This window comes from Eschscholzia californica, unplaced genomic scaffold, assembly GCF_041429995.1.
Source record: "Eschscholzia californica isolate CP2 unplaced genomic scaffold, dmEscCali1.0.p SCAF_1, whole genome shotgun sequence".
Classification (NCBI taxonomy): domain Eukaryota; kingdom Viridiplantae; phylum Streptophyta; class Magnoliopsida; order Ranunculales; family Papaveraceae; genus Eschscholzia; species Eschscholzia californica.
This window is the reverse complement of record NW_028238198.1, coordinates 36881183-36900182: the sequence shown is the minus strand read 5'-3', so window position 1 is coordinate 36900182 and position 19000 is coordinate 36881183. Positions and strand designations below refer to the sequence as shown.

Genomic DNA, 19000 nt, shown 5'->3' with positions numbered 1-19000 from the left:
ACAACGGATTACCTTTTCGGATCGGAGGTACTTAGATCTGAAAACTCTTTCGAACGTCAGTAAGTATTGAAAACTCTTGAATGTCTTAAACTCTCTTAATTCGAAGTGAATTTTGAAGTCTGGTTTCATAGCTTATTTAAAGGTGAGAGGTGACTGTTTGTTAACAGTCACTTTTGGAGGGAAAAGTCACAACCCTCACTTTTGGGGGGAAAAGTCACAACCCTCTTGAAGAAAGGAGGTACTGATCCACGGGTTTAATCTGGTCCGTCGGATGTAGATTTAACCTTGTCCGTCGGATTGCCTTTGGTATTTAAAATAAAACAAAGGCTTCTATGCTCCTAGCGAAGTGCAAAGTGCGTGCGAGCGCCTCTAAAGCGCCCAATGCGCCCATTCGCCCACGCGCATGCGCGTGGGTGGTTTGCGTGGTGCAAACCACGCAAAGCGTTGGACCTTTATTTCATTCATACTATAGTATGGGAGAGCATCTTATTATAAACCCTACATATTCCTTTAACTTACCCGATATGGGACTTTCCTTAAATATTTCACATATTTCCATATTTAAACCCAAACTTCGAAAATTAATATCTTATTCATACGGAATCGGTTTTGAGCAAACCAAAGCTTGAAATTCAAGCCCTCAACGAGACGAACGCAACGGTACATTATTTGAGTTATTTCGACAAAGGGAACCTTGTGAAAAGGGCAAAAAACGCTCCTGCTGGAAAGTCGATTCCAACATTGACTTAGTCTAGGATAAAAATCATAGTCAGGATTTAGTTAAGATATTGTAAACCAGATTAGTATGGAGTTATTCCTTTTATATCTTCTATATATACTTGTAACCATCATTTTATAATTAATCAAGTGAATTAAACTAATCTCCAAATCTCTCTCTATCTCTTTCCTACTCGGTTTTCATTTGATAACTAAAGAGGGATTCCCATCTTCACATGGTATTAGAGCAAGTTTGAATTTTTCTTTTAATCAATATGACTACTCCTGGTGATATTTCCTCCGAAACTAATCCTCTAGTGTCTGCTCAAACCACTATGGGTTTTGATGTGCACCATTCAGACACCTATGACTATACTTATCACTCCATCTCTCTCAGCTGATAATTATTCATCATGGGCTCGTGCCATGAAAATGGTGCTTCGAGCTAAAGGCAAGTTGGGTTTCGTAGACGATTCTATTCCGAAACCTACTTCTCATGTTGATATTCATTGGGAGCGATGCAATGACCTCGTTGCTAGCTGGAATATGAACATCGTTACTACGGATATTCGTTCTGCTTTCTCTATGACGAAAGTGCTGCTGATATTTGGCAGAACCATCATGATCGTCTCTACTAGAAATATGCTCCTAAGATTTATTAACTAAAGAGAGCAGTATCATCTCTCAAACAAGATGGTTCAGATGTGTCTTCCTGTTTTATACATCTCAAGTCACTATGAACTTCATTCTCTTTTGGCTATTGAACCGTGTTTTTATGGCCACGGTAAGTCTATCATGGATAAGTCCAACCAAGAACAGGCCATAGAGTTTCTCCAAGGACTCCATGATAGGTTCTCAAAGCGATACGGAGTCAGATCCTATTACTGGACCCATTTCCATCAATTTTTCGTTTCCATTCCCTCGTAAACACAAGAGTAAGTTCAACAACACATAGTTTTATTTCTTGCTGTCGGTGTTAAGGTCGCCGACCTTGATGTCGGGAACCCTAATGGCACCTCCCGGTCTGATAAACCACGAGCCAGACGTCTAAGGCCCTACTGTCGAACTCATAGCATCTCTCTAGTGCTTGTAGATTCCTCACCAATCCTTTCTGACTCTGTCTCGATTGGACGGGAACTTCTACAAGATGACATTGGTCATTCTTCTCCTGACACCCCGACATCACTTGACAGATCGTTGTCTCGGTCACAACGATCTCGGCGACCCCCCTCCACATCTCAAGGATTATATATGTACAACTCAGTCAACGGTACCATATCCTCTTGAAAATTATTCTTCCATTAATACATTTTCTGTTCCTTATCAAGTTTCTTTGTCCTCCTTTTTTCCACCTCCAAGCCAACCTCTTTTCCTCAAGCCATGAAGTCTCCTCACTGGCGCGAGGCTATGGCAAAAGAAATCAATGCCTTAGAATCTAACAATACCTGGTCTGTTGTTCCTCTCCCTAATGGCCAATATCCCATTGGATGTAAATGGGTCTACAAAGTCAAATTTAAGTTTGACGGGTCTATCGAACATTACAAAGCTAGACTCGTCGCCAAAGGCTATACACCAACTTGATGTCAATAACGCTTTTTTACAAGGCAGTCTCCACGAGGAAGCTTTCCTGAAACTTCTACCTGGATTTTCTACTAAGAGAGAGTCATGTTTTTCTGTTTAAAAAAATCACTTTAGTGAGACAGGCTTCCCGTCTTCATCAAGGATTGAGGTTTCGCATTTAATACTTTCTCGGTATTGAGGTTTCGGATTCATCTAAGGGCATAATTTTATGTCAACGAAAATACGCTCTAGATATCATCAAGGATTATGGTTTAACCGCATCTAAACCATCTTCCTTTCCGATGGAACAAAAAATTGCATCTAAGTCCCTCTAATGGTGATCAATTACCTGATCCTACTATTTATCGTCGCCTCATAGGCCGTTTACTATATCTCACAGTTACACTTCGAGACATCACTTACTCGGTTAACAATCTCAGTCAATTATGCAATCTCCGAGTCAAGCTCATCTAGATGCTGCTCATCGCGTCCTTCGCTATCTCACAGGCTCTCTTGAGAAGGGTCTTTTTTTATCTGCTTTTAGTCCTATTCATATCTTCGGTTTTTGTGATTCTAACTGGGCCGGTTGTCCTACTTCTAGGAGATCCCACACAGGATATTTCACGATGATTGGTTCCAGTCTTTTATCTTGGAAATCAAAAAAGAAACCCATGGTTGCCAAATCCTCGGTCGAAGCCGAGTATCATGTTCTCGCCACTGTGACTTATGAGCTTCAGTGGCTCAAATATCTTTTCAAAGATTTGGGTTTTGACCACTTTTCTACCATGACTATCCATTACGACAATCGAGCGGCGCTTCACATTGTTGATAAGTTCATGAAAGAACTAAGCATATCGAGATCGACTGTCACTTCGTTCGTGAAAAACTCAAAGGGAACGTCATTGAAACAAAGTTTACACTTACAACGGATTAACTTGTTGACATTTTTATGAAACCATTTAGATCAGATTTGTTTCAGAAGATTGTGGGAAACTTAGGCGTCATATCTATTCTCGCTCCAACTTGAGGGGGAGTATTAGGATCCATGGATCCTCCTTGACCCGGTTCTACTCGAGTGACCCAGAACCGGTTGACTTAGTCTAGATACTTTCTTGATCTTTGTATTTACCATCTAGTGTATATAATGGGGTTTGCCCTAACCCTAGATTTATATTTTTGGTAATATTCATGATATATAGCGTATTGATCATTCATCTCAATATCCTCTTATACTACATTTGTGCACAGATTTTCACATTCTCATTGAACCTTTATGAACTTTTTGGCAGAGGGTTACCCAATGCCTTAGAAATGCTTGTGTGCATTCTCAAACATATTGTGAGGGATTTTTTTATTGTGGAATCAATGGAGAAAATATTGGCAAGTATAAGAGTAACAAGTATTGGTCAAGGTGGACAAGTAATTTAGATGCCATCGACTGCTTCGAGAAAGATGGTGATTTTAATTATGGGATCTACCAAGAAGCTGTTGGAATTACGACTACTCGTAGTAACATTGATAGATACATCTATTCCTTGTTCTGGGGTTTCCAGGTACTTATGACATATATTTATCATATTTAACTCTTACTTTTGTACATATTTACTACATCGTTCTAATCTGAGTGAAGTCAGTGTACAAAATCCACTATATTTTTAGTAAGCTTGGTTTCCTTTTTTCATGGTTTTCATATTAAAGTCCTGGTGAGATTTTTTCTTGGTGTTTGTGGTAATGACTCTCTGTACCTAAAGGTGCAGAAATGGGCCTTGATGCATTAACAATAATAAAAACATAATCGTTACTTTTAATCTCCATTATTGGAATGTTATCCTCACCTACATCCCTTTTGCACAAGTAGTAAATGATATATTCAATTAATTCACCAGCTTTTGAGAATACATACATAATGAACAAATGGGTTAATGAAAGACCAATGTGAGATTTTCTTTTAGACTTTTCATACCTTAATATGTAGTTTACCTAAACATTGTAAAAAAAGATAAATGTTGTGCCTTTATGTTGCTCATAAATAACATTCTTCAGCTGACACAAGTAGGTTGAGATTGGGGTCAATCAAAGTTCTAAACAAAGTTATGCAGCTGATGGCTACAGAGAGAGTGCCCACAAGGACACACCCTTAGGTGGTCTGGTCTGGATTAATAAAATAGTCACATGTGTATGCATTTCCTGTCTTTCTTAATTAATCCCCCATAGAATGGCAAGCTAGATGATTTTCCCAAGTTCTTTCCCCTTTTGGGAAGTCTGAGACCCTCCCATTGCATGGTTCCTAGAGATCAATGGCACCTACCAAGCTACCATTACCCAAGTTGTGGCCATCAAGTTTGAGAAGAGATCCCATATGGCTGGAGCTGTTGAGCAGTGCAATTGCAGGTGTCTGTTACTTTCATATCCTTCTTCTAATCTTCCATCTCTGGCCCCAGTGAGGCCCAATTATGCCTCTTCTGCTGAGCATTTGGCCGCTGCTAGCCTGTTTAGCACTACTGCCCATAAGTTGAAGAAGGGATTTGCTTGGTCCAAACTGCCCTTATCTCCTTAAGCTCTTTTTTTATTCTTCTCGATTATTTCCTTTACATTGTTTGTTATTGCTTTCATTACTTTAATGAGCTTCCAGATCGTTAACATAAGTATTCAGAGCATAAAGATTGTAGTAATTCTTTTTAGTCAGGCTCAGCCAGTACAACTTCTTCTCGGGGTCATAGAAATATCACATAGGGGATCAAAATCAATTTTAAGTGACTCTATTCATTGGAAAGGCTGGAGGAGCACCTTATATTCTTCTTATTCATAATTTCATAACTCACACGACCTATGCATCTGTAGTTGAGGAATCCAAAATGCACTGTACATGCAAAAGTTACCAAGAGTGGACACAACAACTTGGACTTGTAATTTACCTTATGCACTATCATTTGATTGTATATATGATTCTTCGGTTTAATCTTGTCTTAATTTCTCTAAGGCCTTCTTTTTGTTGCTATATTGTTATTTTTTGTTGTTAAGTCTCCCCATTTGCTCTTTATGTTGCACCTCTATTAAATTACTTCTGATTACATAGTTTGATACTCTTGACTGGAATGTTATTCGCTTGCCTATGTTAGGGCTTGAGAATATGCAGAAGAACTAAATTATTGTGTTTTGGCTTGTGTAGCAAATCAGTACTCTGGCAGGAAATCAAGTTCCTAGCTATTTTGTATGGGAAGTACTTTTCACTATGGGCATCATTGGCCTTGGCTTATTTCTTTTTGCACTACTCATCGGAAATATGCAAAATTTTCTTCAAGCACTTGGCAAGAGGTATGAAGTCCTTGATGACATCTTCTAAATACAAATTATTTTAATGTCTTTGGAGCAAGGTATTAACTTCCCATTTCTGTATAAATTTCTATCCGCGTAGAAAGACAAATATTATGTTTAGTATGAAAAGAATAACAAATTATAAAAACTGTGGAAATAATACTATTTAGATGATGGAAATTATCTCATTTCAGGTGAATACTGAAGTAACCTCTGAAATTAACAAGAGAAAAAGTCATTCATATTAATATGTGAAAATGTACTACTTCCTAGACGAAAGAAAAAAAACAATTCTTCAAGTGAAACGTTTTGGGAAAAAATGTACTACCTCTGAGAGTACTTCAATCAAATATGTAGGATTTGACCAAAGGGAATGTTTCTTATTACGATTTTTCATGAATATATACAAAGAAGAAACTGTAGTAAATGTTACTGTAGGTTTAGTTTGAAACAGAAATGTCTTGTTCTTTTAGTGGAAGCATGTTAACATTTAGAATAATTTGTTTCGAATTTGCAAATTTTATTTATTTGCTGTGAACTTCTTTTGGTTGTGGCAAATTTGGATGCAGCCTCAACTTCCGGGTCACTTAAACCTTTTTGGGTATTTAGAATACAATAGTTTAAAACGGGTTGGTCTTTAACACAATATCTCAAACAAATAATGGTCCGTGGATGAGAATTGAGGAACATAACATTATTCATGTGTGCCACCCACATAAACAACTTTTGGTAATCCATTTAATAACTGGATGTTCATGTACTCATTTAGCAAAACAAAGTTTTGTCGCTTGTCTGTGTAATTTAGAGTCAAAATATAGAAAACAGGAAAAGAAGAAAGAAAGCTTTATTGTTTAAATATGTCATTGCTTGTGCATGATAATAATTCCTGTATAGAAAACTTACTATATTACGTTTTCACACATTTGTTATACTATTATTGGCTTTCATTTGTTTTAAAGGAAACTGGAGATGCAACTGCGACGTCGTGATGTTGAACAATGGATGAGTCACCGTCGCTTGCCAGAATTGGTGAAAAGGTGTAACAGTACTCTTTGCTCATCTTATTTCGTCAGTGTTCTTTTTTACGTGGCCTCGTTTCATTTTCTTATGATTTGCATAGTTGTCTAACTAAATTTTCGTAATTTCAAAAAAATTATTAAAATGCTACTACCATTTTAATAATTTCAAAAAATTTTCACTACTACATGCGTGTAGTGCATAGATAATTAAAAGTCTTGCAGAAATAAATGGTTAAGATATAAAATGCATTTAATAACAGACGGCAAAATTGTATGAAAAGGCCCAAAGTAATGAATAAGAATGGAGATTAAACTGCTAGCATAACAGCCATGAAGAGAACATCTGGACAATCATCTTGCTATCAACCCCTTTGTGAATGTTGCTCAGTTCGTTCTGGAATTCAGGACTCGAACCATATCCCCAGATATATCTTGTAATCTTGATCGTTTTGATCCTATTGAAGTAAATCTTCTTTGTCAAAGAAGAAGAAGAAGAAGAAGAAGACTGTTGTTGTGGAAGTAAACATTTTTCTGAAAATCAAGTAAAATAATAAATGAGAAGAAGATGTGTACAACCAAGAAGCTTATTCATTTAGCCACTCCTATGTTGCTTAAAACTTTACTTTCCTAATTTGTTCTTAACTCTTAAACTTAGGAAACTAAATATCTTTTAACAAACTAATACTTTTAATAAAATAAAACTGCTAATATATTTTGGTTGCTTTTCACTAGTATTAACCGGTCATTCCATATTTCTGCGTGTGCCCAACCTCTAGAACTCTCGGCTACGTCACTACCGAGTAATACAAATATGCCTAAATTTATGTGTTCTTTGTTGTTTAGTAAAGGCAAAATTACTTGAATAATGTTGTATGCTAGAAGTATATGGAATTGGTTATTGAGAAGGGAAACTTTATTTTAAGAGCCCCAAGTGAGGCAAAAAGTGCAGCATTTGGAGCCTACGAAAATATCTTGGCACCGTGAAAGTGGTTAAGGAAGCTCCATTCGTATGAAGCCTACCTGACTTAAGTAATTATCAGCCAAGTGAGATGGTACAGCTTCTGACTAGTGTCACCTAGAAACAGACCATTTTGTAGCCTCACTGTACACCACACGTTTATAAACATGTCGTACCACCCCACCACGACCAAATTAATTGGAAAGAGTTCATGAGCTGGCATCCCCAACCGACGACTTAGGTCGGACGAGAGAGCCCTTATGCGGACCTGCCACGGCTCATCCTCCAGGGTCACATCTAGGGCCATAAAGAAATAATATTTCAAACCTCGCCGTTTGGGTGTAATCTGTTTTGTTTTCAGCCATGGCCATGCCTATTGACCTGTGTTTTCAATTGTTGATGTAGATTGTTGCGGAAGCGTAAAAGTAACGGAATCCACCATTATAACAATGATAAAATACGTAAATAAACTGATAAAATACGTAAATAAACTGATAAAATACGTAAATAAACTGATAAACTAAAGAACAAAACGATAAACTTGATTAACAATAAACTTGATTCATAATATTCTCTGATCTGAATAACAAGGACAAACCTGACTTCCTTTTATAGGAACTTAGAAACTTCTAGATAGACTCAAATTAGGATTCCTAAATATCAAAGATACTCAAATATAGAAACTTCTAAACCTAGACTTAGTAGGAAATACTAAAACATGGAAACTCCTAAACTCTAACCCTAATGGACTCGGCCATGAGGCCCTTTAACTAGTTCGGCCGTGAGGCCCATCTTTATGGTCTCCATCATACTCCCCGACCGAGAACGAACTTGCCCTCAAGTGAGACTCAACAATGCAATCCTTAATTCCCACTTCGAGCGAACGGTGCATTGGGGTCGAAGGACACCCACTTGGACGAAATCACTAGCTTCAATCTCATAGTGCAAAGAATCTTGCAAAAATAAATTTAGGAAAGAAACTTCCAACAAATTGCAACATCTCCCATCATCTTTTAATTTGATGAAGAAGACCACAAACACCACATAATATTTTATGGAAAAATCAACCTTGAATTTCTTCACTTGAACGATCTTCCCACGTTCATCTTCGTGTTGCTTATAAACCAAACTCGAATATGGCTTAATCAAATCTAAACTAGAATGAAATGACCTTTTCAAGCTAAAAAAGGATAATTCACTTTGTTCTTCTTGTTCCTCTGTCATTGAGAAAATTTTATTTTTTTTTGTCAAGAACTTCTTCAATACCATCGAACACGGTGACCAAAGTAACATTTGAGAACTGTCTACTGGATTCAATCTTTGTCTCCACATATGAAAAATATTCATCTAAAGGAAGAAAAACATACCTAAAGATGCTTTTCAATGTAGTCCAATCGTCGACGATTTTTTTTCCTTGATCAATGAGTCTCCATTGCATCTCGTTGAATTTTTCATAGACTCTTTTAGACAAGTGTTGTTCGATGACAAAAACCTTATCTTCGTCATGGACTTCTTGGTTTGCAAACCAATCTTCCATCTATTGAATCCAAAAATCTATATGATATTGATAATCAAATATAGGAATTTTGGAATCGACATTAATTTTGTTTTGATCTTTTCGATCAACATAGAGTTGTTGTGCATCTCTTAAAGGATCCCAACCTAAACATTCCAACATTCAAGATGAGAAGTATTTAAAAAAAATTTATCTGTTCCCAGATTCTTAAAGCTCTGATACCAGCTGATGTAGATTGTTGCGGAAGCGTAAAAGTAATGGAATCCACCATTGTTAATAAACTAAACTAACGAAATAAAACTGATAAAATAACGATAAACAATAAACTTGATTAATAATAAACTTGGTTGATAATATTATCTGATCTGATTAACAAAGACAGACTGGACTTCTCTTATATAGAGATTGTAATTTCTTAGATAGACTCGAATAAAGAAAGAAGATAACTACTAAGGAAACTTTCCTTGATTGCTTGGACTCTAAACATGGAAACCCTAAATACTAAAATCTGGAAACTACGTTAATGTAGCAACCTGACCGTTAGGCCCACTAATTTCTTGGCCGAAGGGCCTATTAAGGAGATGGCCTCCATCATAGCTGATGTAGATTGTTGCGGAAGCGTAAAAGTAATGGAATCCACCATTGTTAATAAACTAAACTAACGAAATAAAACTGATAAAATAACGATAAACAATAAACTTGATTAATAATAAACTTGGTTAATAATATTATCTGATCTGATTAACAAAGACAGACTGGACTTCTCTTATATAGAAATTGTATTTTCCTAGATAGACTCGAATAAAGAAAGAAGATAACTACTAAGGAAACTTTCCTAGATTGCTTGGACTCTAAACATGGAAACCCTAATAACTAAAATCTGGAAACTACGTTAATGTAGCAACCTGGCCGTTAGGCCCACTAATCTCTTGGCCGAAGGGCCCATTAAGGAGATGGCCTCCATCATACTCCCCGTCCGAGAACGAACTTGCCCTCAAGTGAGACTTAACAATGCGATCCTTAATTCCCACTTTGCACGAAAGTTGGCGAAAATCTGAAGAAGACAATGATGGACCAAATCACTGACATAAATCTCATATTTCAAAGAATCTCGCAAAAACAAATGTAGGATAGAAACTTCTAACAAATTGCGACATCTCCCGTCGTCTTTTAGTTTGATGAAGAAGACCAAGAACACCACATAATTCACTATGGAAAAATTAACTATGAATTTCATCATCCACTTCATCACTTTCTCTGTTTCGTCCTTCTCAATAATAACTTGAATTATCTTCCCTCGTTCATCTTCGTGAAGTTTATAAACTCTAAGAAACCTAATATCGAACAGGTGATGGACATCAACTTCTACACCTATGTTCATTGTTTCTTTGAGAAAAGAGACTCCTACAAGAGGGAGCATGAACTTCTTGGTATTAATGTCTCGTGAAGGAAAATCACTTTCGTCTTCTTCCTCGGTCATTGATAGAATTTTGTTCCGTTTTTCAAGAACTTCTTCAATATCATCGATCCCGGTGACCAAAGTAACGTTGGAGAACTGTCTACGTGATTCAATCATTGTTTCAGCATATGAGAAATATTCATCCAAGGGTAGAAAAACATACCTGAAGATACTTTTCAATGTCGTCCAATCGTCTATGATTTTTTTCCCTTCGTCAATGAGTCTCCATTGCATTGCATTGAATTGTTCATAGATTCTTTCGGACATATGTTGTTCCACGACAAAAACCTTATCTTCGACATGTATATCTTGATTTATGAACCAATCCTCTATCTGTTGAATCCAAAAATCTATATGGTATTGACCGTCGAAGAGAGGAATTTTGGAAACGTTATTAATTTTTTCTTGATCTTTTCGAGCAACGTAGAATTGTTTAGAATCTCGAAAGGGATCCCAATCTAAACATGGAAAAATTTTCCAACAGTCAAGGAGAGATGTATCCATGAAAAAAATTTCATCTTTTGTTCCCAGATTTTTAAAGCTCTGAATACCAGCTGATGTAGATTGTTGCGGAAGCGTAAAAGTAACGGAATCCACCATTATAACAATGATAAAATACGTAAATAAACTGATAAAATACGTAAATAAACTGATAAACTAAAGAACAAAACGATAAACTTGATTAACAATAAACTTGATTCATAATATTCTCTGATCTGAATAACAAGGACATACCTGACTTCCTTTTATAGGAACTTGGAAACTTCTAGATAGACTCAAATTAGGATTCCTAAATATCAAAGATACTCAAATATAGAAACTTCTAAACCTAGACTTAGTAGGAAATACTAAAACATGGAAACTCCTAAACTCTAACCCTAATGGACTCGGCCATGAGGCCCTTTAACTAGTTCGGCCGTGAGGCCCATCTTGATGGTCTCCATCAATTGTAGAAGTTGTTGTTATGGTCCCTTAATGTTGTCCAAAAGATAGCCTGACCTGTCTCACGATGTAGTGTTCGAGTGAAAAGATCTATAAATCTCCAAAATGTGTTGAACATGAAAATTATAGTCACATAGTGAAATACTAGTAAAACTTTTCGGTTCATAAACAATATAAGTGTTACTTCTCTCTTGTTTTTCTTTTCTTATTGAATGGTGATTGGTGCGGGTGTAGCTCTCTGCTACATAGAAGTTAATAGAGATAGACTTTACATTGGAACTTAGAAATTCTAATAATAATAAAGAAGCCGATGAACCAAAAAGATTGTACAAGCCTTATTCATAATCATTTTATCGTTCTTAATAATAAAGAGTTTTTAGTAGTACTATATCTTTATAATGTTAATGTTCTTATAATGGTACTACACAACTTCTAGAATGGTTAAAAATGTTATCAAAATTTTCAAGTATATAATGTTACACAAAAGCTTGCGTAGGACGTTTTACCAGCCAAACATGTTCAAGTTAAGCATAACCTCAACAACCTTATCATCAAATAATGCAGTCGAGTCAGAAGATCAGAGCGGTTTACTTGGGCTGCAACACAAGGTGTAAATGAAGGAGCTCTATTAGGAGATTTGTCGGAGGACCTTCAGATAGACATACGTCGTCATCTTTTCAAATTTATCAAGAAAGTAAGTTTGGATACTTAAATTTATATACTACGTCGTTTTGTACCTCTCTGGTCTTATATAATGCATTATACTTTTTATGTTGTTGAGAAAAAAATTTTTGCTCTGAAAATATTGTAGTTACATAAGTGATGAAAGAAATTTCAGGGGGTTCATTCTCTTATCTGCACACCTGTGATTTCGCTAAAGCTAGGGTTATGAAGAACAGAAAATAACACCTCTGACAATGTAACAACATAGATGACGACTATTTAACACTCTTTCTTCCTTCCAATTTTCTTACCCTTGTTTTAGAAAGGAAACATTAGTTGTTTGTATGACCTATGGTCAGTTAGTATGGTTGAGTAGAGTTTCAATGATATAAGACGGGAAAATGTCTCATTTGAGTGGCTAATTTGCTTTTTAACATCTTGTGGCTTTTTATTTTTGGAACTGTCCAAATTCAGCACTCAGGTAATCAGGTTATTAAAATGGCCTAGAGTCCTGGTTGCAAAAATGATATAATACTTGTATATATACGAGGGTATAACCCGTGCTCGGCGGGCACGGCCAGTTCTGTGATCCCAACTCTTGAAGATAAGCTTGTGAGGTGTAATCTTAGCCATTGAAGATAAATTGGAAGGTATAATCCCAATCCTTAGAGATAAGTTTGGTGATGTAATCTCAACCTTTGGGGATAAGCTTGGGAGGTGTAATCTTTAGCCGTTGAAGTGGAAGGTATATCCGGAAAAAGAGACCCTCCTCCCTTATTAAATAGATATATACATATATACGACATCTTCGTGCCTATGAACGATATAATTCAACCATTGAGGTTGTATCCACGACACCTATTATTCCAATGTCTCCAGGCAGGGTGTGTAAGGGTTTTGGGTTTATGTGTATGTATCAGCTACTAATTTCTATAGAATGAGGTGTGTAACAGAATAGACACGAAACCATTTTTATTTATTTTTATGTAGAAGCTTAATCTTAAGGATGTCAGTATTTTAGTAGCTTCTTTCTTGAATGATGTTGTTGTTTCAGGTCCGAATCTTTGCTTTAATGGATGACCCAGTCTTTGATGCCATTTGTGAAAGATTAAGACATAAAATATACACACAGGGAAGTAAGATACTGTACTATGGGGCTCCAGTTGACAAAATGGTTTTTATTGTGCGGGGGAGAATGGAGAGTGTTGATGCGGACGGAAACAGAGCCGAATTGTCAGATAGGAACGTCTGCGGCGAGGAGTTTCTCGCGTTCTGCCTTGATAATTTGTCAACTTACAGAGGTATTCATCTCATTTTTTAAGATTGATGGTAAGAGAAAGCCACCAAAAGTCTTATATAAATTGTCTACAAAAGTCTTACAGATTTGCCTTATATAAATTATCAAACCGAATCATGTGGTATGAGAGAGTTAGGGTTGTCCACTGAGGTCCCCCTTTGGAGGAACTTCAGGGGCTACAAAATCAAAAGGAAATAAATTATAAGAAATCAATACAGCATCTGTAGCAAGTGTGTATAAAGTGCCCACCAGACAGACTTGGAACAGAGGTGGAACTGTAATGATATGGAAGTGAATGACATAGTGGCACTATATTAACTGACCTGCCTTCGGTAAATAAAAGGTGTGGAACAGAGGTTGATCAGTCGGTGCATATGATATCGGTATTAAAGTGGTGCCAGCCTCGGAAAGTACTCAACTGTATAAAACATGGAGAGGGTTAAATTTTCCGAAGGCAGGAAAGCAACCTGGGTTATTATTCCGATGGACATCATGTGGCATATTTGCAGGAGCGGACAGCTGAACTCTTAAAGAGAAAGAAGAAACGGTCGAGATACTATTTTAGCTGTTAAAAGTCCTTATTTCATTTGAGTAGATTTAGTAAAATACACTCTTGGGCGAAGTACAAAACTTTTCAGGATTTTGTGTCTAAGGCTCTACTACACAAGGGAATGAAATTTTGAGAGGCATGGAAATAGAAAAATTTCGGTCATTTCGGCCGAATTCGAAATACAATTCCTGGCATTATTAAAAAAAAAAAAACAATCCGTTTCGGTGGAAATTTTTGTACTCATGGAAATTGAGATATTTCGGTCATTACAACGGAAATATTTCAAATTTAATTCTTTGCTGCTACATAGAATGTCAACCTTAACCTCATTGCTTCTGCGTCATAAGCTTATCTTGCATATTCTTTTCCAGTTCTATTAATATTAATTCAAAGTTTCAAGAAAAAAATCGAATATTGACATATACCAAACTTATTACCCTACCTCTTACAAGGTTAACTTATGGTGTGTTTGGATGACGGAATCATGAATCCGCGGATTCATGAGTCCGTGGGATTCATGAATCCACGGATTCATGAATTATAGTAATACTTTTTGGCTTGTTTGGCAACTAAGAATCCTATGGTTCATTATTATTTGAGTATTTTTAAACGTCTTTAGAAAAAATATGAATTTTGAAAAAAATAATGATTTTGTAAAAAAATAATGATTTTGTAGAAGGAAATATTTTTTTGTTGATGTTAAGTTTGAAATTTAGGTTTATTAATCCAAAATCCTAGCAAATCCTAGGGGGTAGGGTGGGATTTTGGTCCAATACAAATTTTGGAATTAATAATCCTTAGGATTCAAGAGTCCTAGGATTCTTAGTAGCCAAATAGACCAAGGATTCATGATTCTTACCAAATTCCACTTTTAGTAGGAATCCTACTTAAGAATCCTGCAACCAAACACACCATAAAGTTCCTGTGCATAATGTGATATAGGGTTTGGGTTAAAGTTATAGTATTATAATATTTTATTTTGCAGATGGAACAAGAGGCAGGTACCCGGGATACAGATTACTTTCTAACAGGACAGTAACCTGCTTAACTAATGTTGAAGCATTTTCGCTCAAAGGTGCTGATATTGAGGAAGTCACCTCCTACTATGAAGGATTTTTGCGGAAGCCACTTGTTCAAGCAGCTATAAGGTAATTCTGTCAAATCCTTTAGATTTACGTAAGGTGAATATCAAAGATATTTAGACACCAAATTAACCAACTTCTATGTTATCGGCTCATATTTCTATCTTCTGTCTTGATTGAGAATCAACCAACCCAAAGGGTCGGCTGGATCTATATCCGTAACAATAATTCTACATGGGGATAAGTCCACAAACAAATTACATTTTTAACCTAGAAAAAGGTATTTTGTGGCCTCAACGCTATTATGTGCAACTGCAACCTAGATGTCTATACAAATCTCACATTATAGTCACTGAAGTTACTAAGGTGGTGTTTTCCTTCTATTGTTTGAATCTGACTCATCAGAGTGTGACTTACTTGAGTACAATACTCCGTTAAAGTTATTTTGTGGACCCGTAATTCAGATGCTTATTTTGTCTGACTCGCATGGAACCAAAATTAGTATGTATCAGCTTATTCAGACAAAAAACAGACATTCTAATGTTATAACAAGTAGGCCGTTCAGATCATTTGGACGAGTCAAATTTGAACTAAAAAGAAACACCGCCTAAGAAATAAGAAGAAACACCACCTGGTATTCCTATCGACACCGCAAGATATATGAAACGGTGTATCCATATATGATATAACTTCATTCATAAGTTTATTAATCGGGGGATGTGTTTTAAGTCCAAAATCGCATGATCAATGAGTCTAGAGACCAAAGATAATCTGAGATAGAAAATAAATCCACTCAAAGTAAATTACATGTTTATTCTCTCATTCTCTTTTACTACCTGACCTATCCTAAGTTAAAAAAAATAACCTAAAATAAAATATACCATAATATTTAAAGATTCATTAAATGATTTTTTCAAAAACAAACTTTCCTTCCGGAAAAATAGTTGCCTTTACCGTTTAGCAGAATACTTTCTATTATGTTTCTATTAGAATTGAGCAAAAGCAAACCGAAGAGAGAAAGAGAGAGAACAGCGTCACTTCCTAATATATGAACTAGGTTTTGATTTCATTCATCATCGACGCCCAAATTAAACCGAGTGAAAAAGGTGAAAGCATCGAGTGGGAGAGAGAGAGAATCTATTGATGGTTTCATTCATCATCTACAGTAGTGAAGAGTAAGAAAAAACAAACGTTAAAATAAAATGTTACAAAGTTAGACTCGATAAGATTCTACCAGCATAGAATTTTATTAGAATCAACCTATTGTAACAAATTCATATCAGATGGTAATAGAATCAAGAAAACACTAGTAAAATACTGAAAATGTAACAAAAACAATTCACATAATATATTTTAATTACTAAAAAGTATTTGTTAACCTATTGTAACAAATTCATAAGATGCTAGCAAAATATTCTTGCTTTTTAAACTACTGTATTCAAATTTATTCAACCGATGCTAATAGAATGTAAAAATTGCTATTAGAATCAATAAGATGCTAGGTAAATAGTATTTGCTTTTTAAACTACTTTATCAAATTCATTCATCGGATGCTAGTAGAATGTAAAATATGCTAGTAGAATCAGTAAGATGCTAGCAAAATAGTTTGCTTTTTAACCTCACAAAAGAATTTGTAGATGTTTAATTGGATCGAGGTAGAGATAAAAAGCAAATCACAAATTCATACTTTCTTGAAGTTCAAAGAACATAGAGTTACAGAGAGAGAAAATCGTTTTTGGGAGAGAGCATCTCGTTTTAGGTAAATATTCATTGAATTGGTAGGTTAATTTAGACAAATATCAGTTTTGGAAATAATATATTTTTTTGAATTCAAAGAACATATAGTTACAGAAAGAGAAACTCGTGTTTGAGAGACTAGAAATAGTTTTAGGTAAATATCCATTGATTTGATATGTTACTTTAGAAAAATATAAGTTTTGGAAATAAAGATTAACATTAAATATCCACCATAAATATTCTTTCATAAAATTTATGGAAAGAATAATTGTATTAACTCAACCATTATAAACCTTTGATTTACCAATGGTTAAAAAATATTTATTAAAGGGTAAAATTGAGAGAAAATTAAAGGATTGATGCATGGGCCCCACCAAATTGTGAATTTTTGGAATTATTTTACATTTTCAGTTTATTTTGGTTTTATTTTATTTATTGATTTAGGAGTGGATATATGACTAATTACCTCCCTATTTTTGGACCTTAAACTCAAAAATCCTTTATTAATTTGAAAAAAGGGGTGTAGTAATTGACTGATTTTAGCCAAAATTGTAGTTTCAGCAGTGTAATGGTGTTATGTTTTAACTTGTTGACAGGTATGAATCGCCGTACTGGAGAGGACGTGCAGCTTCAATCATCCAAGTAGCGTGGAGGTACAGAAAGAAGCGTTTAAACCGAACAAATAGTAACTCATTCAGAGGGTAAGAATCACTTGGAATTAATGTAGCTATTGTTCTCCTGGAGTGCATATAAATGAGAATGTAGTTTGGACTAAAAGGGTGATTATCTGAATATCTATACGCCATAAAAGAAAGTCATCTTCATGTAAGAAGTTAGGTTACTACGTGTTTCTTGGTGTAAATGTTTTGAGATGGTGGCAGCAAACATACACTCTTGTAATTTCAAAACGTTCCATAGTAATCGAATTCTTTTTATGAGATGGAGGCATATGTAATACTTGTATCAGCTTTAATAAGGGGAGCAGGGTTAATCCAATCCATTAGAAACCCAACAATGAAGCAATCATAGATTAGTGATACAAAAATCCTAGGCATAGTTAAAGGAAAATGAGAGTATGTTCGGGATTAATGTTGTCAAATCGTATCGTAAATCGTTTTTCAATTTACTAAATCGTAATGTATCTGTGAATCGAAAATCAGAAGATTTATATATAAATAAATGTATTAATTCATAAATTATAATAATTGAAAATATATTATATTTAGTTATCATCTTAATTATTATAATAATAAGTTGCTAATTTTTTTTTAGAAAATAGTAATATTAGGGACGGTAGTGGATAGGGACTTTCATAGACATTTGGAAGTCTATAAAAGTTTCTGGCATTCAAACTCAGACATTAGACGATAAATATAATATTGAAATAATAAATGTCTATCACTTGTCCTTTGATGATGATGATGATAATAGTAATAAGAAAAAAGAACTAATAAAAGAAGAATTAGTGAAACGGAAAGAAGACGTTAAAAGAGAGAAAGAGTCTCTGTCTCTACTCTCTAGAGAGAGAAAGAGAGTTGTTTATTCTTTAGTTCCTTCTAGAATGAGAAAGAAAGAACTTTGATTAGATTTGGTGGTGTTTATTGTTGTAAATGAAGGTAAGTTGAAGGATTTCTTTTCCTTTTATCATTGAAAAATGATAGAGAATAAGAAAATTCAGACATACTTTAGACATACTGAAGGATATAGTCCTTCGGCCTGAAGGAGATGTCCTTTCGAAGGAGTGTCCTTTGACCAAGATGGCAATGCGTACAATTTGTAAGTTACGATAACAATGACTTTTATCCGGAAGATCATCTAGTCTGGTCCAATTAGGGGTCGTAATGCTTAGCTAGAAACCGCTTACGATCGTCGGGTTACTTCGGTAATCCGCGGCTAACATAGACCGGATCCTACAGCGGGTTACACATAAGAATGGTAAATTGAATAGTGAGAATAGACTGATGGGAACTAACATATAAATGGATATGATCCAATCTGATAATGCTTAAAACATAGAAAAGAATCTGGCTCGAAAAGAAAGTCCGGAAAAGAGCAAAACGCACTTTTAAGGGCAAACAAGGGATTCCCTTTGAGGGAGATCCCTGGCCGGCCACTTAAGGGGATTGGGCCGGATAGACATAGCCCATTAAAGGCTAGTCTGGCAGGCCATAGCATAAGGAAACCC

General features: G+C 35.5%; 1 protein-coding gene across 2 annotated transcripts in view; it reads left to right on the top strand.

The window, feature by feature from the left end:
* LOC147566506 (putative cyclic nucleotide-gated ion channel 20, chloroplastic) overlaps positions 1 to 17755 on the top strand; it is a 29968-nt gene extending 12213 nt beyond the window's left edge. For both annotated transcript variants that reach the window (XM_086653003.1, XM_086653004.1), the window contains 7 exons: positions 3567 to 3830; positions 5447 to 5592; positions 6552 to 6629; positions 12051 to 12180; positions 13204 to 13450; positions 14982 to 15144; positions 17412 to 17755. In XM_086653003.1, coding sequence (XP_086509129.1) covers positions 3567 to 3830; positions 5447 to 5592; positions 6552 to 6629; positions 12051 to 12180; positions 13204 to 13450; positions 14982 to 15144; positions 17412 to 17520 — 1137 coding nt within the window. In that variant the 3' untranslated portion in view covers positions 17521 to 17755. The remainder of the gene's footprint in view (positions 1 to 3566; positions 3831 to 5446; positions 5593 to 6551; positions 6630 to 12050; positions 12181 to 13203; positions 13451 to 14981; positions 15145 to 17411) is intronic.
* The last annotated feature ends 1245 nt before the right edge of the window (positions 17756 to 19000 follow it).